This window comes from Jaculus jaculus, chromosome 1 (genome assembly GCF_020740685.1).
Source record: "Jaculus jaculus isolate mJacJac1 chromosome 1, mJacJac1.mat.Y.cur, whole genome shotgun sequence".
Lineage (NCBI taxonomy): Eukaryota > Metazoa > Chordata > Mammalia > Rodentia > Dipodidae > Jaculus > Jaculus jaculus.
In genome coordinates, this window is record NC_059102.1 from 178,096,502 (window position 1) to 178,121,150 (window position 24,649).

Here is a 24,649-nt window from a genome sequence, read left to right on the forward strand (position 1 = left end):
AATTGAGCCTAAGGCTGAACTCTACCTGGATTAAGATCACTTAAGATGAGGTGTGGTGGCACATGTCTTTAATCCCAGCACTTTGAAGGCAGAGGTAGGATTGCTGTGAGTAGGAGGCCAGCCTGAGACTATAGAGTGAATTCCAGTCAGCCTGGGCTACAGCTAGACCCTGCCTTGAAAAAACAAACAACAAAATCACCTGCAGTTGTCTCTATAAGTCTTTGCCTTTCCAGCTCCAGTTCTAAGGGTCCAGCCACACCATTACCTACTACAGTACACATAATTCTAGTACCTACCAGGCCCAGTTCCTCTTTCTTGCTGGACTCAAGTAGAGCCTACTATAACTACTATCTGTCAGCAACCTTTCTTAGTTTCTGACCATCCACCCAGAGGCCTGTGTACCTGCATGGGTCTGGGCCATAGTCACCCAAGGGAGGAGACAAATGGCCACAAGGCAGGGCAGGAACTGCAGTGCCGTGGCTGTGCTGTACTCACCCTCCTAGTCTTACTCTCCACAGCAGCTCTCTGCACTTCCTCACCTGCCCGCCACGCTACAGCTCCAGCTGTCCACTGCAGGCTACTCCTGCATTCTGACTGTAGCTTCAGTCACCCCTAGGAGCTGTATCCACCCCTCAGAGATAGGGAGTCTTCAGTTTGGGCAGTAGCTGCTGCCCAGATGGAGAAGATGCTTAGTTAATAAGGAAATGGTTTGATAGCAAACAGTTCTGGCTGAACCCTCCCAAGGGATAGATCTCAGCGAGACTACCTTTCTATCTGTCCTCACATTCAAAACATGTAGCTTCAGAGGCCAGCCAGACACCCAGTCCAGCCCAGCCCAGCCTCCTGGGAGCTCCTCAGTTGCCAAAAGCATCAGCTGCAAGCCTTGCTCTCCAGTTACATAGTGCACAGGCTGGAAGCCACATGGAAAGCATTCAGCCACAGAGCCAACCAGCCCCAGACCAGCTAGACGAGTATTTTCTCCTGCAGGGCAGCAAGTCTGCAGCTCTTAAGTGTGCTTTATACTCCAGCCCTGGTGCTTGTACTTGCTAACATTGGTTCAGAAACGGGGAAGATTCCTTAAGCCTGAGAATGATAGACTTGCAGGGAAGACATAGTTCAAGACTCAAAAGTGACTTGTGGGGCTGGAGAAATGGCTTAGTGGTTAAGGCGCATGCGTGCGAAGACTAAAGACCCTGGTTCAATTCTCCAGGTCCCACATTAGCCAGATGCACATGGTGGTGCTTGGGTCTGGAGTTCCTTTGCAGTAATTACAGGCCCTTGCACCCATTCTCACTCTCTGTCTCTAACTAATAAATAAAAGTAAAATCTAAAAAGAAAAAGTGACTTTTGTGCAGGGCATGGTGGCACACACCTTTAATCTCAGCACTTGGGAGGCAGAAGTAGGATGATCACCATGAGTTCAAGGTCACTCTGAGACTATATAGCGAATTTCAGGTCAGCTTCAGCGAAACCCTACTATAAAAAAAAAAGGGGGGTGTCCTTTGGTTTAAGTTCAGTTTCTTTCCTTTCAAATTTAAGTCTTAAATGTACTTTAAGCCTCAGATTGTTGTACAACTGGATTGTGTTGGTTGCCAGTTTGTGTGCTGTTGCCTGGATGCTTCCTGGATCAGGAAAAAAAAAGTGGCCAGGCCTGGTGGCACATGCCTTTAATCCCCACACTGGGGAAGGAGGCAGAGGTAGGATCACTGTGGGTTCGAGGCAACTCTGAATTACATAGTTAATTCCAAGTCAGCCTGGGCCAGTGTGAGACCCTACCTCCCAAAGCAAACAAAAGAGTGCACACCTTTAATCTCAGCACTCTCAAGGCCAAGGAAGGAGGATCACTGTGAGTTTGAGGTTAGCCTGAAACTACATCATGAATTCCATGTCAGCCTGGTCTAGACTAAGACCCTACCTCAGAAAAAAAGAAGAGTTGTGTCTTTGGCTCTGTTGGCTCATGGAATCCTCCAGATGTTTGGGTTTCCTTGGTTCCACCCAGGTGTTGGGATCTGTCATCTGCCTACGTACACTCTGCTGAATTATGGGCTTTCTTCAGTTAAGACCCTTCAGTTTTCTTAGAGGCCATGCCATCCATACCCATTGTGAACTTTAAGAATTGTGAAAACTTGGAATCACAGCTCCAGAAACCTATAGAAACACATGCAGACTTACAGGTCACAATGTCTACAACTGTAGGATATACAGCCATTAAAATGGACTCAGGGGGAAGTGGGGAAGAGACTCCCTGCTTTTCTACATGGTTTAAGAGAGCAGGGACCTCCCCCAACCACCTGCCCACTCCTGAGTCAATGTTATTTCGAGCCATTTTGTAAGCACACAGGAGTTGTGAGTCAAAGTAGTAATTTTATTTACAGTCATAGATAAAGCATTCTCCAAATGCCTTCGTGGAACTACTTGGCTTCAGGTTTCTTGTCTCCAGCTTCAAGCTTGAGATTCTCGGGGGGCTGACGATAGGCAGGGAATGCCTCCCAGGGGCTGTTCAGGTCAAACTTGCGGAACTCTTGAGCCAACTCCACAGGCTCAGCCACCACACGCTTCACTTCGTCATCATAGCGTAGCTGCAGGAGCAAAAGGGAAGCTTAATGACTGAGGAGCCCACTTTCACAAGGCCAGAGGTGAGTTGTTCCCTACATCCACACACACACCCGTTCCTCTGTCCGACTCCTGTTCAAGCCTCTTTCCAGGCTGTCAATAAATCTACCTGTACATGCGTTACCTGGCAGGTCACACCCCAAACAACTAACGTGTTCAGAAGCCCCTGCAACACCACCTCAGGAGCTCTGAATCTTTTTCTAGCAGGTCTTAAGTGTTCACCCATCCATCCTCTTAAACAGGTAATGGTAAACCAGGCCTGGTGGTACACACCTTTAATCCCAGCACTGGAGAGGCTGAGGTAGGACTATCAGGAATTCAAGGCCTGCCTGAACAAGTTAGCTCAAGGTCAGTCTGGGCTAGAGTGAGACTCTGCCTCAATAGTCCCACTCCCACAACCCCCTCCAAAAAAAAAAAAGAAGAAGAAAAGAAAAATACTGACTTGGGATTAGGTTACAAAGATAGGATAATAAAGGATAATGGTTACAAAGAGTGAACCTAAACCAATGGACATGGAACTTCAGAGCCAAGATGTAAAACTGGTGGGTGTGGCACACATCTGAAATCCCACCACCTGAGAGGCTAAGGAAGAAGGATCCCCAGGAGTTTGAGGCCAACCTTATTTATTAACTTAAGAAAAGAGGGCTGGAAAGATGGCTTAGTGGTTTAGTGCTTGCCTGTGAATCCTAAGGACCCCGGTTTGAGGCTCAACTCCCCAGGACCCACATTAGCCAGATGCACAAGGGGGTGCACGTGTCTGGAATTTGTTTGCAGTGGCTGGAGGCCCTGGTGCGCCATTCTCTCTCTCTCTATCTGCCTCTTTCTCTCTCTGTCGCTCTCAAATAAATAAAAACAACAAAAAAATTAAAAAGGAAAGTAAAGAGAGATGGAAGCAGATAGAGAGGGGGCCATACCAGGGCATCTAGCCACTGCAAATGAACTCCAGACGCACACATCACCTTGTACATAAACTTTACACGGGAACTACAGAATTGAACCTGGGTCCTTTCACTGCTGATAAGTGCCTTAACCACTAAGGCATCTCTTCAGCCCCAAGAGTCTAGGTTTTTAATTTTTTTTTTTTTCCTTCTTTTTCGAGGTACAGTCTCACTATAGTCCAGGCTGACCTGGAATTCACTATGTAGTCTCGGGGGGGCCTCAAACTCATAGTGATCCTCCTACCTCTGCCTCCCAAGTGCTGGGATTAAAGGTGTGCAATACCACTCCCGGCTAATTCTTTGTTTTTATATTTTATTTATTTGAAAAGACAGAGAGAGAAAACACAGACATACCAGGACCTCTTGCCAGATACATGTGCCACTTTGTGCATCTGGCTTTATGTGGGTACTGGGGAATTGAACCCAGGCTGCCAGGCTTTATAAACCAGAACCTTAATGGCTGAGCCATCTCTCTAGCCCTTGTATTTTATTTATTAGAGAGAGAATTGGTGCGCCAAGGCCTCTAGCTACCACAAACTCACTCCAGACACTTGTGCCACCTTGTGTATCTGGTTTACGTGGGTTCTGGGGAACTGAACCTGGGTCCTTAGGCTTCAAAGGCAATTGCCTTAACCACTAACCCATCTCTCCAGCCCTTTAATTCTTTGTTATTGTTATTTTACTTTTTTAAATTGAGTCTGGGCTTTTAACCCACCATAATACATGACAGTATTCCCACTATGGCCATGAACTCCCAGGCTCCCTGTAAGTCCCTTGAAACTATCACCTGGTTCAAGGCTCTCACCTCCACATAGCCAGAGAGGGGGAAGTCTTTCCGGAAAGGATGTCCCTCAAAGCCATAATCTGTCAGAATCCTTCTTAAGTCAGGGTGGTTAGCAAAGAAAACTCCAAACATGTCCCAGACCTAAAAAAGAAAGGCTCTTAGACAACAGTGCATCATGGCCAACCCAGGGACTGCATTGTATCCCAAAGTTACAACTAATTCTGTAACTCTGACCCACAGGCAGGACCCAACATGTCCAGTAACTCACCTCCCTCTCATACCAGTTGGCTGCCTTGTGCACAGAGACTGCAGAATCAATGGGCGTCAGCTCATCTGTGTAAGTCTTCACACGGATTCTTGAGTTAAAGCGTAGAGACAGCAGGTTATAGACAATCTAGGGAGAACACGAGGAGGAGGAGGAACAAGATGGCCATAGGTTGAGGAGTTGGCGAGGAGTGTGGGAGTGACAGCATCAGTTGTAAGGATACACTGTGGATTAGGACTCACCTGTAACCCTACCTTCATTGGAGGTCAGCACTTCAATACGCCCTTATGCTTATAAGCATTTACAAAGACCCAGGTCACAACTTTGGTTCAGATTAGCATGCTTACCTTTGCTCATACTATTCCCTTTGGAGTATCTCCCTTGTCCAATCTTTGCTAGTCTAACCCCTGCCATCTTCTCATTAAGATTCAGCACAAACGAGCACTTGGGGCTAAGGTAAGAGGATTCATGGATATGTGTGGTCATCCTGCTCTACAAAGCAAGTTCTTTGCCAGCCTGAGAACCACAGTGAGACTGTTACAAAACAAAAGGGGATCAGCATAACTGTTCTCTTCAAAGAAGCTGCCCAGACCAGGCTCCTCTAGGGATGTGTGTCTGTGTGTAAGCCAGAGATCATCAAGTGTCTTTTGTGTCTTTCTCGATGCTTTCCACTTTTTGCTTTGTTTTGCCAGATAGGTACTCTAGCATAGCTGACCTAAAACTCACTCTAGTTTCAGGCTGGCCCCAAACTCATGGTGATCCTATCACTGCCTCCCTCGTACTGGGAATAAAGGCATGTACCACCATGCCTGGGCATTCCTTTTTTTTTTTTTTTTTTTTTGCGGTAGGGTCTCACTCTAGCCCAGGTTGGCCTCGAACCCACATCAATCCTCCAACTTCAGCCTCCCCAGTGCTGGGGTTAAAGGTGTTTACCAACACACCTGGCTAAAAAATTACTTTTAAAAAATACCTTTTGGGGGGGTTGGAGGGATGGCTTAGTGGTTAAGGTGCTTGCCTGCAAAGCCTAAGGACCCACATTCAACTCTCCAGATTCCACATAAGCCAGGAGCACAAAGGGTGAGGCAAGCACAAAGTCATACATGCCCACTAGGTGGCACAAGCATTTGGAGTTGAATTGCAGTGGCCGAGATCTTGGCATGCCAATTTTCTCTCTCTCTAAGATAAAAAAATAAAAATGTTTGAGAGAGAGAGAGGCAAATTGAGATAGACAGAACGGGTATACTAAGGTATCTAGCCACTGCAGATAAACTCCAGGCGTATGTGCCATCTTGTGCATCCGGCTTTACATGCATAATGGGGAATTGAACCCAGGTCTTCAGACTTTGCAGGCCAGTGCCTTAACTGCTGAGTGACCTCTCCAGCCCTAAAAAACTACCTTTTTTGTTTTTGTGAGGTAGGGTATCACTGTAGCCCAGGCTGACCTGGAATTCACTCTGTAGTCTCAGAGTGGCTTCAAACTCACAGCAATCCTCCTACGTCTGCCTCCTGACTGCTGGGATTAAAGGTGTATGCTACCATGCTTTAAGAGTTGGACAAGCCAGATAGGAGGATTGTGAATTTGAGGCCAGCCTGGTACTACAGAGTAAATTCCAGGTCAACCTGGGCTACAGTGAGACCCTAACTTGAAAAACAAAAAAACAAAGCCACGCATGGTGGCACACACCTTTAATCCAGCACTCAGGAGACAGAGGTAGGAGGATCACTGTGAATTCGAGAACAGCCTGAGACCCTACCTTGAAAAAACAAACAAACAAAAAAATTAATAAAGCCAAAACAAATAAAACCCCAAAAAACAAACAAACAACAACAACAAAAAAAAAAAACCAGGGCTGGAGGAATGGCTTAGCAGTTAAGGCATTTGCCTGCAAAACCAAAGGATCCCGGTTTGACTCTCCAGGACCTACATAAGCCAGATGCACAAGGGGGCACAAGCATCTGGAGTTCCTTTGCAGTGGCTGGAGGCCCTGGAGTGCCCATTCTCTCTCTCTCTCTCTCAAATAAATATGTTAAAAAAAAAAACAAACCACAAAACTCAACAAACCTGCTATGTTACTTGACCCAAACTGAAACTAAGGAAGCTATGGCCTTCATAGGTGGCTGTCACCCTAAACATTTTCTCTTCCCTTCTCACCTTTATTCCCCAAACCACAAATGTCCTAACTGACCTCAAAACGGTTCTGCCGGGTTGGGATATCCACTGCTGTCAAGTCAGCCAAAGACTTGAATTGTGCATTGGTGTGATCCCTGAGGAAAGTCAGCACTGGTATGACCCCATCAGGATGTATACAGACTTCTAACTCATTGAAGCAAGTCACCTGCATGCATAAAAAGGAGGACAAGAGAACTACTTACAGAGGAAATAGCTCAGTTTACCTACAGTAACTAAGAAATAAAGAACATGGTTTGTTCTTGACCCAGACCCAAGCAACAGCAGTGAGTACCTGAACTTGTTGGACATATTTGGGTAGGATTTCAGCCACATACTCTCCAAAAGCTGAGAGCTGTTTGTGGGCCACATCATTCTGTGGTCTGACAGTAGCTGGAAGGAAAAGGCATATTAAATACAGGAATGTGGGCTGGACAGATGGCTTAGCAGTTAAGGCGCTTGCCTGCAAAGCCAAAGAACCTAGGTTTGAGTCCCCAGGACCCACATAAGCCAGATGCACAAGGTGGCACATGCGTCTTGAGTTCATTTACACCAGCTAGAGGTCCTGATGCACCCATTCTCCTTTTCTGCCTCTTTCTCTCTCAAATGTTAAAAAATAAATAAATAAAATAAATAGGAGGGATGGGCTTGCAGGCCTTTAATTCCAGGGAGGCAAAAGTAGGAGGATAGCCATGAATTCAAGGCCTGAGAATACAGAGCGAATTCCAGGTCAGCCTGGGCTAGAGTGAGACCCTACCTTGAAAACAAAAACAGGGCTGGAGAGATGGCTTAGATCGTTAAGGTGTTTGCAAAACCAAAGGATCCCCATTCAATTCTCCATGACCCACTTAAGCCAGATGCACAGGTGGGGGAGGTGCATGCATCTGGAGTTCGTTTGCAGTGGCTGGAGGCCCTGTTGCGCCCTTCTCTCCCTCTCTTTCTCTCTCGAAAGACCAAAAATAAATAAAATAAATAAACAAAGTGGAGAGTGCCACTTTCAGGCAATAGGAAGTGACAAAAAATCGGGGGGAAATGGCACCTCCATCCAGTCCTTTTGTTACTACAATTAGGGGTCTTTTTACGGGGGAGGGGTCTTTGCTTCCACTTTTCCATGGCTCTTCCTCACATTGCTGAACTAACAAACCTGACGAGGAGCCCTGCAAGGATGCACCCCAGGCTTTGTTTCTCTTTCTCTCCTTGGCACTAAGCTTTTAGCAGGTTCTTAAAGAATTTCAGGGCTGAAGAATCCTTACATTTTATTTCATTGCCACTCCAACTCTTTATGTATTCTACAAGAAAATTAAGGCCCAATAATGTGAAAAGGTTAGGTTTTCTATTTCCCAGTGTACTTATTTTTTTTTTAATTTTTTTTTAAATTATTTATTTATTTATTTGAGAGTGACAGACACAGAGAGAAAGACAGATAGAGGGAGAGAGAGAGAATGGACGCGCCAGGGCTTCCAGCCTCTGCAAACGAACTCCAGACGCGTGCGCCCCCTTGTGCATCTGGCTAACGTGGGACCTGGGGAACCGAGCCTCGAACCGGGGTCCTTAGGCTTCACAGGCAAGCGCTTAACCGCTAAGCCATCTCTCCAGCCCTCAGTGTACTTATTTTTTAAAAATATTTTATTTATTTATAAGAAAGAGAAAATGGGTACGCCAGGTCCCCTAGTCACTACATGCAAACTCCATACACATGCCCCCTTGTGCATCTGGCTTATGTGGGTCCTGGGGAATCAAACGGGTCCTTAGGCTTCGCAGGCAAATGCTTTAACCACTAAGCCATTTCCCAAGTCCCCCCAGTGTACTTATTTTGACTGACATAAAAATCACCATATGAGCTGGGTGAGGTTAGCCTGGGCTAGAGCAAAACCCTACCTATAAAAACAAACAAACAAAAAAGGACCAGGTTCAATTACCCAGTACCTACATAAGCCGGATACACAAGGTGGCACACCCATCTGCAGTTTGTTTTCAGTGGCTGAAGGCCCTGACGTGCCCATTCTCTCTCTCTGCCTCTTTCTCTCTTTCAAATAAATAAATATTAAAAATCACCAGCCAAGTTGGGCATGGTGGCGCAGGCCTTTAATCCCAGCACTAGGGGAGGCAGAGGTAGGAGGGTCACTGACAGTTCGAGGCCACCCTGAGACTCCATAGTGAATTCCAGGTCAGCCTGAGCTAGAGTAAGACCCTACCTCGAAAACAAACAAACAAACAACAAAAAGTTACCAGCAAGGCATCATGGCGCACGCCTTTAATCCCAGCACTTGGGAGGCAGAGGTAGGAGTGTGAGGCCAGTTTGACACTACATAGTGCATTCCAGGTCAACCTGGGCTAGAGTGAAACACTACCTCTAAAAACAAAAGCAAACAAAAAAATCACCATCATCATATACTCATTGATCCGACCCTAAGTTTTTGAGCACCTACACACTTCACAAGCTAGGGATTAATAATTTGACTGTTGGCATACCTGTTCTGTCACTTACTGGATCTATGACACGGCAATTTAATTATCTAGACTGTTTCCCGATCTCGATCTATAGTAAATACTGTCCATTGCATGAGGGCCAAAGGAGATCATTTGTTAAAAGGCTTATTTAAGGTGCCTGGTATACAATAAGCACCAGACTGACGCGAGCTAGTATTATTTCTGGGCTTTGAGAGCCAAAATTTATGTTTATTACCCTCAAAGAGCTGACAATTTAATCAGAGAAAAGGTAGATGATTTTTTTAAAAAAGGACGGCTGACAAGGAATAGAACAGACATGTAGGGCACAGAAAAGGTGGAGACCACTTACAGACGGGTCTCCAAGGGCAAGAAGAGATCTGACAGAACCCAGGGAAGGGCATCCTAGGGCAAGGACAAATATCTGACCCAGGGAGTAAAGGGACCATGGAAACAGCCGGGAGAAGACCGCTGTCCGCACATACTTACGGCGCGTGTCGGTTGCTGCGCTCTCCCTCCTTACCCCCTGCAACACCACGGAGGGTCGCCCAGCTCCTACACAGGGAGAAAAAAGGCCAGATGTGGGGGTAAGGCCCGAGGAGTTCCTTGCTGAGTTCCCTGAAGGCCCTGACCCCAGTCTCAGCCGGCTGTCCCCTGCTCACCCCTGGCTACAGCTGAGGTCCCCAGGAGCCCCCGCCACCAGACCCGGGACACCGCAGCCGCCATATCCTGGGATGGCCGACTAGGTATCCGGCAGAGCCTGCAGGACACGGAGCCCCAAGGGCACGGACCGGAAACGGAAGTGTGCAACAGATTTTCTTCCGGGCGGGCGCGCGGCGGGAAGCAGAAGTTCCGGCTTGCAGGTTCCGGGCACTGGGATGAAAGGAGGGAACGCAGGTGAGGAAGCTAGACCGGCAGGTGGAAAAAGAGTGACGTGAACGTAGCCCTAGAACGGTATAGCAGAGACTGGAGAGAAGGTGAAGACGTTGAAGAACCAGACGGGTGAGAAGAGGAGAAGGGGCAGGCATGCTGGGTCCTAGGTTCCACACCCCTCCCCCGCTCCTGAGCTAAGCTTTTGCTGAGGGCGGGCGGGGAAGGGAGACGGACGGTTTCCCTGGTGACCGTTTCCCAGGCGTCTCCAGGTGCAGTGGGGAGACTGCACAAGGGGAGTGGACCTCCTTGTGCCCCCGGCCGGGGACAGCTGGGCTGTGTCTAGAGTTCAGGGCCCAAGCTTCTTCTGAGCGAACTGGTAAGTAGAGACAGGGTAAGTAGAAGACAGCAGCTCAGAAGACAGCAAAAGTGGAACTAATGGATGTCTCAGGCCAAGTCTGGACTCCATGCTTAGGCGAAGAGGGGCCCTTCAGTTCACAAAGATATGGGTGTCTTTTCTTTTTTTGGTCTAATTCTACTTCCCCTGAGCTCACTGATTTTTATGTCTAAGCTGTTGGGTTAGTAAAGCTTCTTTTTTGGTATTTCGATGTAAGGTCTCACTCTAGCTCAGGCTATCCTGGAATTCACTCTGTAGTCTCAGGGTGGCCTCGAACTCACAGCGATCCTCCTACCTCTGCCTCCCGAGTGCTGGGATTAACGTCGTATGCCACCACGCCCGGGCTTAGTAAAGCTTTTAAGATCATGGGCCTCTTCCATCCTCTTGCATTTAAGTCTTGATACATCTGGTGTTCTCTCATGGAAAACTAGCAGAGTTAGAACTTCATTGGGGAAGAGACTCCACTGCAGGGAAATGAACCTAACTTGGGTGGAAAGTATCAAAGACAGCATTAGTAGGACCAAGAATAAGGCCAGTCTGAATCCACTTTGCTCCCATTTTTTCCTTCTCCCTATCTGACTTGGACCAGCTGGATTCACAGCCTATGGCTGTGGATTCACCAGATCACTCAAAGTGATGTTGCTTTGCAGATAGCTGGCAGAGAAAAAAGTTGTCTACCATGGAATCACCAGAGGAGCCTGGAGCATCCATGGATGAGAACTACTTTGTGAACTACACTTTCAAAGATCGGTCCCACTCTGGCAGAGTGGCTCAGGGCATCATGAAACTGTGTCTAGAGGAGGAGCTCTTTGCTGATGTCACCATTTCAGTGGAAGGCCGGGAGTTTCAGCTCCACCGGCTGGTCCTTTCAGCTCAGAGCTGCTACTTCCGGTCCATGTTCACTTCTAACTTGAAGGAAGCCCACAACAGGGTGATTGTACTGCAAGATGTCAGTGAGTCTGTTTTCCAGCTCCTGGTTGATTATATCTACCATGGGACTGTGAAACTTCGAGCTGATGAGCTACAAGAAATTTATGAGGTGTCAGACATGTATCAGCTGACATCCCTCTTTGAGGAATGTTCTCGGTTTTTGGCCCGCACAGTGCAAGTGGGAAACTGCCTTCAGGTGATGTGGCTGGCAGATAGGCATAGTGATCCTGAGCTCTACACTGCTGCCAAGCACTGTGCCAAGACACACCTTGCCCAGCTACAGAGCACAGAGGAATTTCTCCACTTGCCTCAGCATCTACTCACTGATATCATCTCAGGTAAGTTTAGTGTGGATACTTGGTACCTATTTCAGTGTGATGCTCAGTGGATGCACTGGTTCAAGAGAATCCTCAAGCGCCTTGGTGTCAGTTTATGTGATTTCTGGTAGAGATTTATGTTGAGGGTAAGTTGAGACTCAGTGATGAGAGTCAGTGTAGCTGCTGTCAGAGATATAGACTGCTTTACAGAAGTAGCATCCAGGAAAATAAATGTCAGGGCTGGAGAGATGGCTTAGCAGTTAAGGCACTTGCCTGCCAAGCCTTCAAGAACCTAGGTTCGATTCCCCAGAACCCACGTTAAGCCAGATGCACATGGTGGTGCATGAGCCTGGAGCTCATTTGCAGTAGCTAGAGGCCCTGGCTTCCATTCTCTCTCCCTCTCATAACTAAATTATTTTATTTATCTATTTATTTATTTATTTTTAGTTTTTCGAGGTAGGGTCCTACGCTAGCCCAGGCTGACCTGAAATTCATTATGTAATCTCAGGGTGGCCTCAAACTCATGGCAATCCTACCTCTGCCTCCCAAGTGCTGGAATAAAAGGCATGTGCCACCACACCTGGTCTTAAAAATATTTTGATAAAGTTAAATCACTTTCCCATAAAAGGAAAAACATCTGTGTTGTACTTTGTGTGTGCTTACAGGAATAGCTACCTAAGTAAATTAATGGTGACAAGATATCTAATAAACTTTTTTGGTGATGGGTTAATTTCATAGGGAATATATATGCAAGTGAAGTGTAATACTTTTAAGTGTGAACTCTATACCTAGTAAGTGGCTTCCATGACATATGGGTGTATATGCCATCCATTTTTTTTGTTTGTTTATTTTTATTTATTAATTTGAATGCAACAGAGAGAGGGAGGGGGAGAGAATGGGCGCACCAGGGTCTTCAACCACTGCAGATGAACTCCAAATGCATGTTCCCCCTTGGGCATATGGCTTATTTGGGTCTTGGGGAATCGAGTCTCGAACTGGGGTCCTTAGGCTTCACAGGCAAGCACTTAACCACTAAGCCATCTCTCCAGCCCAGTTTACATCTTTTAAAGCCCCTTTCAGTTTGTCATTGATTATACCTTTCCTTTGGCTCTCACAGATGGAGTCCCATGTTCCCAGAACCCCACAGAAGCAATAGAAGCCTGGATCAATTTTAATAAAGAAGAAAGGGAGGCTTTTGCAGAGTCACTCAAGACTAGCTTAAAGGTAAGGTAGGTTTAAGGATTGGAGTGCCATAATTATATGTTCCAGGCATCTTTTAGCCTCTTTGACAGCCTCTGACTGAATTGTCTTTGGCTTGAAGTTGTTATGAACTAGGGAGGAGGAGGTGTTTGTGATCTCAGAAATTAACATTCTATGGGGTAGAGAGAACAACAACAGCAAAAAATAATAACACCCTGTGAACTTCAACACTCAGAGTTTTTTTTGTTTTGTTTTTGTTTTTCAAGGTACAGTCTTACTCTAGCCTAGGCTGACCTGGAACTCATTATGTAGTCTCAGGCTGGCCTGGAATGCACAGTGATCCTCCTACCACTGCCTCCTAAGTGCTGGGTGATTAAAGGGGTGCACCACCACACCCCGCTCAGAGCCTTTTGCTCTGTTCTCTGGCATGTTCTCCTGGAGGGAAGTAGTTTCATCATTGACTAGTCCTTAGTCTTAGTCTGGTATGGTGGCTCATGCCTATAATTCCAGCACTCGGAAGGTGGAGTTCAAGGCTTTTAGCTGCATAGTAAGTTCAAGACTAGGGGCAAAACTAGGCTGGGATACATGAGATCTTGTCTCGAAAAATAAAAATAAAAAAAAAAGCAAAACACCAAAATTAAAATTAAAAGGGGGGCTGTAGAGACGGCTTAGCAGTTAAGTGCTTTCCTGTGAAGCCTAAGGACCCTGGTTCGTGGCTCAATTCCACAGGACCCACGTTAGCCAGATGCACAAGGGGGCGCACGCACACGTCTGGAGTTCATTTACAGTGGCACGCCCATTCTCTCTCTCTTTCAATCTGCCTTTCTCTCTCTGTCACTCTCAAATAAACAAATTAAAAAATAAAGGGGAAAAAACCATCAATTTAAAAGAAATTAAAAGGGACTGGACATACAGCTCAGTTGATAGAAGGTTTGCTTTATATATATGAGACTCTGAGCTTGATTCCCAACACTGAAAAATCAAAATCAAAACAAAGACTAAATTGGTACACACCTTTAATCCCACACTGGAGAGGCTGAGGTAGGATTGCTGTGAATTCAAAACCAGCCTAGGCCAGGTGTGGTGGCACATGCCTTTAATCTCCCAGCATTTGAGAAGCAGAGGTCGGAGGATTGCCATGAATTCAAGGCCACCCAGAGATTACCGAGTGAATTCCAGGTCAGCCTATGCGATCTTGAAAAACTCAACACAACAAAACACTGTTAGAGCAGTGTGTGATACACATACCTGTAATCCCAGTGCTTGGGAAGTTAAAGCAGGAGGATCATGAGTTTGAGGCAAAAAATACCTTAATGATGGAGAGGCAAAATGATGAAGCCAGGCGTGATGGTACACGCCTTTAATCCCAGCACTTGGGAGGCAGAGGTGGAAGGATCATCATGAGTTCGAGACCACCCTGAGACGTAGTGAATTCCAGGTCAGCCTGGGCTAGAGTGAGACGCTACCTCAAAAACCCAAAAAATAAAATTAAAAAAAAAAAATGAAGGTGGATGTGGTAGTGCACACTTTTAATCCCAACACTCAGGAGGCAGAGGTTGGAGGATTGCCATGAGTTCGAGGCCACCCTGAGACTCCATAGTGAATTCCACGTCAGCCTGAGCTAGAGTGAGACTCTACCTCGAAAAACAAAAAAAAAACGACAAAAAAAAAAGATGAAAATGAGGCCCAGGACCTTAAAGATGTCTTTTTTTCTTTTTAATTTTGCCAACAGGAAATTGGGGAAAATGTGCACATTTACCTTATTGGGAAGGAGTCATCTCGTACACACTCTCTGGCTGTGTCCTTGCACTGTGCAGAAGATGACTCCATCAGTGTAAGTGGACAGAACAGCTTGTGTCACCAGATCACTGCAGCCTGCAACCATGGTGGCGACTTGTATGTGGTGGGTGGATCCATCCCACGGCGCATGTGGAAGTGCAATAATGCCACTGTTGACTGGGAGTGGTGTGCACCTTTGCCTCGGGACCGGCTCCAACACACCTTGGTGTCTGTGCCTGGGAAGGATGCCATTTATTCACTGGGTGGCAAGACACTGCAGGATACCCTCTCGAACGCAGTCATCTACTACCGGGTAGGTGATAACGTGTGGACCGAAACAACTCAGCTAGAGGTGGCTGTGTCAGGGGCCGCTGGTGCCAACCTCAATGGAATTATCTACTTACTAGGGGGTGAGGAGAATGACCTGGACTTCTTTACCAAACCATCTCGACTTATCCAGTGTTTTGACACAGAGACAGACAAGTGCCACGTGAAGCCCTACGTGCTGCCTTTTGCAGGTCGCATGCATGCAGCTGTACATAAGGATCTGGTGTTCATTGTGGCTGAAGGGGACTCCTTGGTATGCTACAATCCCCTGCTAGACAGTTTTACCCGGCTTTGCCTTCCAGAGGCCTGGAGCTCTGCCCCATCCCTCTGGAAGATCGCCAGCTGTAATGGGAGCATCTATGTCTTCCGGGACCGATGTAAGAAAGGGGATGCCAACACCTACAAGCTTGACCCTGCCACTTCAGCTGTAACTGTCACAAGAGGCATTAAGGTGCTGCTTACTAATCTACAGTTTGTGTTGGCATGAGGTGGTGATGGGGAGAGTGACTTCTTTGCCCTCTCCTTTTGCACATATCCCCAACCAAACTCAAAATCTCCCAGCCCCAATTCAGAGTAATGTGTTAGTTTGGGCACATAATAAAGGCAGTGTCTCAGCCTTTCCCTAAACCTATAGGGTTCTCCTCTTTGGGCTTTTAGACTGCTGCTGCTCAGCTGGCCTCTGGAACTGAGAGGTGACCAGCTTGTGCTCTGCCAATCCCCTGTGAGCCTGTGCCTCACTTCAGATTGCTTAGAGCCAGTCTTTTCAGACTTTGGCACAGCTTCCCCTTACCTGATCAATGTTAAATAGAAGCATTCTGGTTCCAAGGGAGAAGGAAAGAGTGCCCCCCTTTTTTCCCTACAGCCAGTTAAGTGGCTAGTTAATAATTTTTCCACAAATAATTAAGTGTTAGAGTTTTCCTTCAGGATTTGGATGGGACAAAGGACAAAGCTGAAGATAATTTTCACCAGCAAGAATCAACTCTCACTGAGCGTGGTGATACACGCTTTTAGTCCCAGCACTTGAGAGGCTGAGGATCACCTTGAGTTCAAGGCCAGCCTGGGCTATAGAGTGAGTTCCAGGACAGCCTGTGCTAAGGTGTGACCCTGCCTGAAAAGACCAAAACAAAAAACAAAAAACTTGAATTCAGGATGCTCTGTTGTTTTCTTCTGTCAGGAAAACAAATTTTCATTTTATTTTTGGCTTACTTGAACAGGTAAGCCAGAAAATAGAAACAATTATTTCTGATTAATAGCAGAAACAGTTTTTCAAACTCAAATATATAAAATATCTGGTCTTTCAAAAGCTCTAAATTAAATCAAGAGCTAGGAATTGTTCATATAAATAAATGTTTTTTGAAAAGAATGTGTGCATCTGTGTTGAATCCTGAAGGGTGACTATGAAGGGAACCCGTCCATGCACTTCTGGGTCCGCAATCCTGCCTGTACCCATACCTTTTTATATTCAGATCACTGCTCCAAAAGTGTGAGGGGAGTCCCACAAGCACGTGAAATTGGGATATTTTAGTTTTGTGGTGCTAAGGATCCAAGTCTGTGCCTTCTGCATACTGGACAAGCAGTCTATCAATAAGCTATACCTGCTATCCAGAATTGGAATTCTGACAGCAGCAAAGAACCAGGGCTAAATATTGTTCCTTTCTCTAGCACTAAATGTTTTCAAATTATATTGCTAAATATCACTTAGCACAATAATAGGTATGTAATGGAATTTTTTTTAAATTGCTGCTTCTGGGGCTGGAAGCTGTCATAGAAATCCCAGTATGGGACTGGAGGGATGGCTTAGTGGTTAAGGCACTTGTCTGCAAAGCCAAAGGACCCCGGTACAATTCCCCAGGACCCACATAAGCCACATGCAAAAGGTGGTACATATGTCTGGAGTTTGTTTGCAGTGGCTGAAGGCCCTAGAGTGCCCATTCTTACTCTCTATCTGCCTCTTTCTCTCTCTCAAATAAAATAAATAAACTTGCCGGGTGTGGTGGCGCACGCCTTTAATCCCAGCACTCGGGAGGCAGAGGTAGGAGGATTGCCATGAGTTCGAGGCCACCCTGAGACTCCATAGTGAATTCCAGATCAGCCTGGGCTACAGAGAGACCCTACCTCGAAAAACAAAAACAAAACAAAACAAAAAAATAACATAAAATAAAAAAGTTAGAAAAAAAAAAAGATACCTCAGTATGTCGAGGTAGAGACAGAATCTGGCAGAAGCTCCAAAACAGAGCAGTGAACAATGAGACTACTTCAAAATGAGGTAAGAGGCGAGGACCAACCCAAAAGTCGCTCTGACCTCCACATGTGTGTTTGTACTCACATGCACATGCGCTAAATAAATCATTTTTCCCCCAAAAGTAGGGTCTCTCACTCTAGCGTAGGCTGACCTGGAATTCACTATGTAATCTCAGCATGACCTTAAATGTATGTACAGTGGTGTTCCTACCTCTGCCTCCAAGTGCTGAAATGAAAGGTGTGCACCATGACCAAGATTTTTTTAACCTGCATCTCTAGCCCAGGCTGACCAGTAACCCCCTCTGTAGTCCAGGCTGGCCTCAAACTCAGGACAACTCTTGTACCTCAGCTGAGATGGTCTGAACCACCACACGGAGCCAGCTAATAAGTTTAAACTTTTTTAAATTAATATTTCTTTCATCCTAGTCAAGAAAATAAGAGCTAGTGGGAAAGGAGTCATCTTTAGTGGTGTAACTACTGTACCTGCCCATCCCCATGCATGCAACTCTAACTAAATTCTGTAAGTTTCCAAAAATAGACTCATGAAAGTGAGAGAGGACATGTTGGGAAGGAAAAGCTGCTTAGCAGGAGGGAGGAAGGTGAGAAGGTAATGGGGGTGAATTGTGATCAAAACATTATAGGTGGGCTGGAGAGATGGCTTAGCAGTTAAGGCACTTGCCTGTCAAGCCAAAGGACCCAGGTTCCCCAGTATCCACATAAAGCCAGATCCAAAAAGTGGCACATGCATCTGGAGTTTGTTTGCAGTGGTAGGAAGCCCTGCTGTGCCCATACTCATCCTGTCTGCCTCTTTCTCTATGTGTATCTTTCAAATTAAAAAAAAAAAAGATTTATCCACACAATCTCTTCTCTCTAGCCATACACAGTGTTATTTCAAGGAAATGAAGGCAAAGGAAGCAGATTATCCCCTACTCAACTCATTTCTGTTATGGCACGTCTTGGCTTAAGCCCCTTTGAGCCTGTAAAACTGTCTCAAGCAGAGCTGTGGAGTCCATTCCCATCCACATACTTCACAGCTTGGCTGTGTCAGCAGTGTTGTTTGCTGCCCCTGAAGAAATCTTGTGGAATTCTTTGAGAACTTCCAGCTGGCCGGGTCTGACGTGGATGTGTGATCGGATCTTGGTGATGGCACTTACGGCCTCTTCTGGGCTCCAGTTGTGCACCTGAAGTACAAGGTTAGGAAGTGAGCAGAGCAAGAATGACGGTTATGATGTCCTGGACACACATAAGCAGGTGGTGAAGGACTCCCCAGGTTTCATTTTGAAAAAGAGTCCATCTTGGGGGCTGTTGAAAAGCATGCTTCAACTGGCATGGTGACAAACTAGTAATCAGAGCACAACTACTCAAGTCCTCCTAAGGCAGGAGGACCACAACTTCAAAGCTTGCCAAGGCTACAGAATAAGTTCAAGGTCAGCTTTGACAATTTAATGAGGTAACTGTCTGAAATTTGAAACAAGGACTAGATATATAGCTTAGGAATAGAGCACTGGCCCAACATGGGTCTAATGCTCAATACTAGAGGGGGAAAAAGGGAGAATCAAGCTCCATGGGGCTGTGGAGAAGATTCTGGATAAAGTGTTTACCATACAAGTATGAGGACTTGGGTTTGGATCCCTGGGACAAACTGACTAGCTAGACAGCCAGAGGGTTCAAATGAGAGACCCTGTCTCAGTAAATAAAGTGGACAGGAATCAAGGAAAACATCTGAGGTCAACCTCTGGCCTCCACAGGTACATGCACATTTGTGCACATCAAAATAGAGGTGGGCGTGGTAGTACACGCCTCTAATCACAGCACTCGGGAGGCAGAGGTAGGAGGATTGCTGTGCATTCGAGGTCATCCTGAGAATACAGAATTAATTCCAGGTCAGCCTGGACTACAGTGAGACACTACCTCAAAAAAAAAAAAAAAAAAAAAGAAAAAGAAAAAAAACCAGCCTGGAGAGGTGGCTCAGTGGTTAAGGCACTTGCCTGCAAAGCATAATGACTCAAGTGTGATTCCCCAGTTCCCCAGTACCCACGTAAAGGCAGATACACAAACTGACACATGCATCTGGAGTTCCTTTGGAGGGACTCCCCTGTGCAACCATTCTGACTCTCCTCTCTCCCTCTGCTTGCAAATAAATAAATAAAAATACCTTTAAGGGGCTGGAGAGATGGCTTGGTGGTTAAGCGCTTGCCTATGAAGCCTAAGGACCCCGGTTCGAGCTCGGTTCCCCAGGTCCCACGTTAGCCAGATGCACAAGGGGGCGCACGCATCTGGAGTTCGTTTGCAGAGGCTGGAAGCCCTGGCGCGCCCATTCTCTCTCTATCCCTCTATCTGTCTTTCTCTCTGTGTCTGTCGCTCTCAAATAAATAAATAAAAATTTAAAAAAAAAATACCTTTAAGGCTGGAAATGTAGTTCAGCTGTTAAGGTGCTTACCTACAAAGCCTAAGGACCCAGGTTCAATTCCTCAGTACCCATGTAAAGCCAGATGCACAGTGGTGCTTGCAGCTGGAGTTTGTTTGCAGAGGCTGGAGGCCCTAGTGCAACCATTCTTTAAAAAAAAAAAAAAAAACCTCCCTGAGACTACATAATGAATTCCAGGTCAGCCTGCCCTAAGTGAGACCCTACCTTGAAAAACAACAAAAAAATAATTGATTGGTTGATTAAAATTTATATATACATATATATGTATGTGTGTGTGTATGTATGTATATGTGTATATATATATATTTTGTTGTTGTTGTTTTTCAAAGTAGGGTCTCACTTTAGCTCAGGCTGACCCAGAATTCACTATGGAGTCTCAGGGTGGCCTCTAACTCACGGCTGTCCTCCTACCTCTGCCTTCCGAGTACTGGGATTAAAGGCGTACACCACCATGCCCAGCTAAAATTATATTTTTTAAAAAATTAAAAAAGCTGGGCATGGTGGTGTACGCCTTTAATCCCAGCACTCGGGGGCAGTGGTAGGAGAATTATCCTGAATTCGAGACCACCCGGAGACTACATAGTAAATTCCGGGTCAGCCTGGGCTAGAGCAAGACCCTACCTCGGGAAAAAAAAAAAAAAAAAGCTGGCATGGTGGTGCATGCCTCTAATCCCAGCACTCACTCAGGAGACAGAAGCAGAGGGGTCTCCGTGAGTTCAAGGCCACCCTGAAAAAAAAAAAAAGATGTCAAGCAGGCATGATGGTGAACACCTATAATCCCTGAACTACGGAGGCAGTGGTAAGAGGACTGCCATAAATTTGAAACCACCCTGAAACTACGTAGTGAATTTCATGTTAGCCTGGACTACACCCTAAATGATGTGCCGGGTGTGGTGGCACACGCCTTTAATCCCAGCAGAGCACTTGGGAGGCAAAGATAGGATGATCGCTGTGAGTTCGAGGCCACCCTGAGACTCCACAGTGAATTCCAGGTCAGCCTGGGCTAGAGTGAGACCCTACCTCGAAAAACAAAACAAACAAACAAAAAAATTAAATGAATAAATGTTTCTCTAGCCCTCTTCTGGTTTGATTGAATGCCTGCTACAGGCCAGGCCAATACTTGCAGACCTTCTCATTTACACTTCTTTTTAAAAAAAAATATTACGTATTTATATATTTGAGAGTGAGAGGAAGAAAATGGTATGCCAGGGCCTGTACCCACTGCAAAGGAACTCCAGATGCATGTACCACATCATGCATTTGACTTTATGTGGGTCCTGGGGAATTGGACCTGGGTCCTTTGGCTATGCCAGTGAGCACCTTAATCACTAAGCCATCTTTCCAGCCCCTTATTTACACTTCTTGAAACACTTAGGTTGAGGAAACTAAGCATCTCCAGTGTGATGGTTTGAATCACACGTCCCCCACAGTTTCATGGATTTTGCATGCTTTATCCTATTAGTGGCAATTCTGGAGGTGGAGCCTTGCTGGAAAAGGTGGGTATCTTGGGGTGGGCCTTGGGGTATGTCATAGCCCAAGCCCACTTTGCCAGAGTAGCTCACTCTTGCTGCCCTTCCCCAGCTTCTGTGGTAAAATATGATGCTCAGCCTCTGCTTTGCTGTTCTGTCCTTGCCATGATGAAGCTCCCCTTCCATACTGTAAGTGGAAATAAACTTTCCTCCCATCAGCTGCATCTGGTCCAGTGTTTTGTCCCAGCAATGAGAAAGTCACTGCTACACTCACTTTTACCATGTAGCAGTATTCACATTTGTACATCCTAACAGGTGGCAGAACCAGAGGTTAGCCCATGCACAAAGCCCAGGCGCCTGGCATGACCTCCTGACAGCCTGAAACCAGGTAATGGCTCTCTCCAGGGAGTCCTGCCAGTAAACCATGCTACTGAACTTCTGGAGATACATAAACGGGGCTAGTTCAGACATCCCTACCTGAATCAGATATGCTGCCACCATAGTGGCACTTCTGGAGCGCCCAGCCTTACAATGCACATAGACGCACTGGCCCAGTGACCGGTACTTGAGAACAAACTGGACTCCTTTCTGGAGGTTGGCCAAGGTGGGGATCCCAGTCATGTCCACAGTGCTCAGCCGCAGCTGCTCAACTCCTACATTCTTCCACTCCTGGAATCGATTCCACCAGCATAAAAAACAGAATGAAAGAAACCTGATGGGGATAGCATAAGCAGAAGCTCCGCAAGGGCAGCAAAACAACAAGGAAGTTTTAGGGTTTACAACAATGTACCAAATTCCTATTTTATAAAAATAAAACCTTTTACAAAAATGTCTTTTTTTTTTTTTTTTTTAAGGTACGGTCTTGCTCTAGTCCAGACTGACCTGGCCTCAAACTCACAGCAATCCACCTACCTCTGCCTCCCAAGTGCTGGGATTAAAGGCGTGACGGCAGGGCCTTTGCCCCCCCCCCTCCGCCAAGGTAGAGTCTCAGTCTAGCTCAAGCTGACCTGGAATTCACTATCTAGTTTTAGGGTGGCCTTGAACTCACAGCCATCCTCCTACCTCTCTGCCTCCCAAGTGCTGGGATTAAAAGTTTGCGACACCATGCCGCGCCAAAAATGCCTTTAAAGTAGTTCATTTGGGGCTAGAGAGGTGGCTTAGTGGTTAAGACATTTGCCTTCAAAGTCAAAGGACCAGGTTTGATTCTCCAGGACCCATGTAAACCAGATGCACAAGGTGGTGGATGCGTCTGGAGTTTGCAGTGGTTGAAGGCTCATTCATTCTATCTACCTTTTTATCTCTCAAATAAATTTTTAAAAAATACCTCGAAAAAACAACAACAACAAAAAGTTTAAAGTAGCTGATTTAGTAGAGTGTGGGAGTTGAAGCCTTTAATCCCAGCACTGGGGAGGCTGAGATAGGATCACTGAAACCCCCAGCCCCCCCCCCCAAAAAAGCCGGGTGTAGTGGTGCACACCTTTAATCTCAGGACTTGGCAGGCAGAGGTAGGAGGATCGCTGAGAATTTGAGGACACCTGAGACTACATAGGTCAGCCTGGGCCAGAGTGAGATCCTACCTCGAAAAACCAAAAAAAAGAAAGAAAGAAAGAAAGAAAGAAAGAAAGAAAGAAAGAAAGAAAGAAAGAAAGAAAGAAAGTGAGAAAGAAAAGCATCTGAGACCAGCGTGCAGGCTCATGCCTATAGTCCCAAGACCTTCAACTCCTGATCTTCTTGCCCCCACCTATCAAGAGCTGGAGTAACAGGTCTGCACAACCATGCCACCTTCTTCACTGAGTAGCCAAGATTTTATGATTCTGTTTTACCCTGCTCTTGAAGTTAGTCAGAGCTGACAGCAGAGCTCTGCAGCCTGAAGCAGCCCGCACACCAACCACACCAGAACCACCTTCGGAGGTGCTAAATATTCAGATCCCGGAACCCCACCCTACAGTTCTGAATCAGTACCTCTGGGGGCTGTGTGTGGGAATTTGCTATTTTAGCAGCAAGACTGCCAGATGATTCTTAGGCTTATTATAATGTGAGAATGATTACCTTGGAGATTTCCCTAGGCTAGTGGGCAGATAATATTTGTCATAGTTTATGTTGTCAACTTGATGGAACCTAGAATCACCAGTAAGGGATTGTGTAGATTAGGGTTAGCCTCGGTGCACATGATGAGGGATTTTCTTGATTAGGTAATTGTGGTGGGAAACCCACCTTAACTGTGGGCAGTACTCTGCTATGGATTGGGGCCCTGGACTATATAAGAGGGAGCTCTCTGCTTCTTCGCTGTGCTATGTGACCAGGTGCCTCAAGCTCCCGCAGCTGTGCCCTGCCAAACACGAAGTACTGTAATCAGAGACTGAGCTGACATAAACTCTCACTTCCTTTGTCAGGTATTTTTGAAAATTTACTATTTATTTATTTATTATTTTTTGTTTTGTTTTTCAAGGTAGGGTCTCACTCTAGCTCAGGTGTACCCGGAATTCACTATGTAGTCTCAGGATGGACTGAAACTCACAGCGATTATCCGAGTGCTGGGATTAAAGGTGTGTGCCCTATGCCCGGCTTTTCTTCCTGTTCTTGAGTCAGTCTCCCTGTGTAGACCTGACTGGCCTAGAAGGTGTTCTGCAGACCAGGCTAGCCTGGAACTTCCACTGATCCTCTTGTCCCTATCTCCACCAAGTACTGCGATTATAGGAGTGAGCCACCACACTTTTTCATGCAGGGTTTCCTTATGTTGCCCAGGGCAGTCTTGAACTCCCGGGCTCAGATGATCCTGCCTCATCCCCCTGAGGAGCTGGGCCTAAAGTCTTGCTCGAAGCATTCTGCCTGACTTGTCTTCTCAAGCTGCTTTTTCACAATTACGGTTCCACACTATCTCCAGCTGCAGCCATGAAAGCATGGATGAGCAGACCCTCGCCCGGGGCCTGGGACACCTGTCTCTGGAGCTCCGCGGTCACCCGCAGTGCTGATTCCTCCTTCCCCAAACGTCTCAGGCCTCCGGGCCCGAGGTGAGGAGCGGGGCCGGCGCCCTCACCTTGGAGGAGTTGCACAGGAACCTGGTTTCATACTCCTCATTCATGGTGATCACCCCGCGCACGTTCTCGTCCAGCACCAGCTGCCGAGGCAAAGAGGGAGCTCAGCGGGGGCCCGCCGCCGCCCCCGGCCCGGGCCGCTCCCCGCCGGCCGCCCGGCCCGCCCGGCTCACCCGGCTCGTCATGCTCCGCAGCGGCAGCGCGCCCAGCAGCACCGTGGGGTCGATGCGATGGTACCAGTCGCGGTGCGCCCGGCCGGGCACCTTCTCTCGAAACACGGTGTAGAGCAGCGTCGGGTAGAAGAGCACCCGGGCCAAGCCGGCCTCCAGCCACGCGGAGGCCGCCATGCCGCTCAGGCCGAGCAGGCGCAGCGGCGAGCCGCCGGCCGCGGTCAGCCACCGCGCGGAGGCCGCGCACAGCTCCCGCGAAGGCGGCGCGGAG

General features: G+C 46.8%; 3 protein-coding genes across 7 annotated transcripts; 1 reads left to right on the forward strand and 2 right to left on the reverse strand.

Moving 5' to 3' along the window:
- Positions 1–2,344: 2,344 nt before the first annotated feature.
- Positions 2,345–10,036, reverse strand: Ndufs3 (NADH:ubiquinone oxidoreductase core subunit S3). Its single transcript, XM_004657249.2, has 7 exons — positions 9,878–10,036; positions 9,705–9,770; positions 7,063–7,160; positions 6,787–6,936; positions 4,604–4,729; positions 4,357–4,476; positions 2,345–2,579 (listed from the first exon to the last, which is right to left on the reverse strand). The coding sequence occupies exons 1-7, from the start codon at positions 9,939–9,941 to the stop codon at positions 2,412–2,414; spliced, it is 792 nt and encodes a 263-aa protein (XP_004657306.1). The 5' UTR covers positions 9,942–10,036; the 3' UTR covers positions 2,345–2,411.
- On the forward strand, positions 10,029–16,395 carry Kbtbd4 (kelch repeat and BTB domain containing 4). Of its 5 annotated transcripts, none has more exons than XM_004657248.2 (4): positions 10,029–10,112; positions 11,133–11,750; positions 12,847–12,953; positions 14,662–16,395. In XM_004657248.2, the coding sequence occupies exons 1-4, from the start codon at positions 10,094–10,096 to the stop codon at positions 15,520–15,522; spliced, it is 1,605 nt and encodes a 534-aa protein (XP_004657305.1). In that variant the 5' UTR covers positions 10,029–10,093; the 3' UTR covers positions 15,523–16,395. The 5 variants fall into 5 exon arrangements, with proteins under 5 accessions (XP_004657305.1, XP_045003561.1, XP_045003567.1 ...); XM_045147626.1 differs by having other exon boundaries at positions 10,052–10,217; XM_045147632.1 differs by having other exon boundaries at positions 10,052–10,217; positions 11,137–11,750.
- Ptpmt1 (protein tyrosine phosphatase mitochondrial 1) lies at positions 14,616–24,583 on the reverse strand. The gene is made up of 5 exons (XM_045147657.1): positions 24,382–24,583; positions 24,211–24,291; positions 21,651–21,842; positions 18,304–18,457; positions 14,616–14,944 (listed from the first exon to the last, which is right to left on the reverse strand). The coding sequence occupies exons 1-4, from the start codon at positions 24,553–24,555 to the stop codon at positions 18,305–18,307; spliced, it is 600 nt and encodes a 199-aa protein (XP_045003592.1). The 5' UTR covers positions 24,556–24,583; the 3' UTR covers positions 14,616–14,944; position 18,304.
- Between the last annotated feature and the right edge of the window lie 66 nt (positions 24,584–24,649).

Excerpts from the sequence above, each read along its gene's own strand:
- Ndufs3 (XM_004657249.2), bottom strand. The coding sequence starts at position 9,941 with ATGGCGGCTGCGGTGTCCCGGGTCTGGTGGCGGGGGCTCCTGGGGACC. Across the intron at positions 9,771-9,877 it reads GACCTCAGCTGTAGCCAGGG|GAGCTGGGCGACCCTCCGTG; the intron begins GTGAGCAGGGGA and ends CTCCCTGTGTAG. Across the intron at positions 4,477-4,603 it reads CCAACTGGTATGAGAGGGAG|GTCTGGGACATGTTTGGAGT; the intron begins GTGAGTTACTGG and ends TTTCTTTTTTAG.
- Kbtbd4 (XM_004657248.2), top strand. Across the intron at positions 11,751-12,846 it reads ACTCACTGATATCATCTCAG|ATGGAGTCCCATGTTCCCAG; the intron begins GTAAGTTTAGTG and ends TGGCTCTCACAG. Across the intron at positions 12,954-14,661 it reads CACTCAAGACTAGCTTAAAG|GAAATTGGGGAAAATGTGCA; the intron begins GTAAGGTAGGTT and ends TTTTGCCAACAG.
- Ptpmt1 (XM_045147657.1), bottom strand. The coding sequence starts at position 24,555 with ATGGCGGCCTCCGCGTGGCTGGAGGCCGGCTTGGCCCGGGTGCTCTTC. Across the intron at positions 24,292-24,381 it reads TGCGGAGCATGACGAGCCGG|CTGGTGCTGGACGAGAACGT; the intron begins GTGAGCCGGGCG and ends TTGCCTCGGCAG. Across the intron at positions 18,458-21,650 it reads TGGCAGCATATCTGATTCAG|GTGCACAACTGGAGCCCAGA; the intron begins GTAGGGATGTCT and ends CTTGTACTTCAG.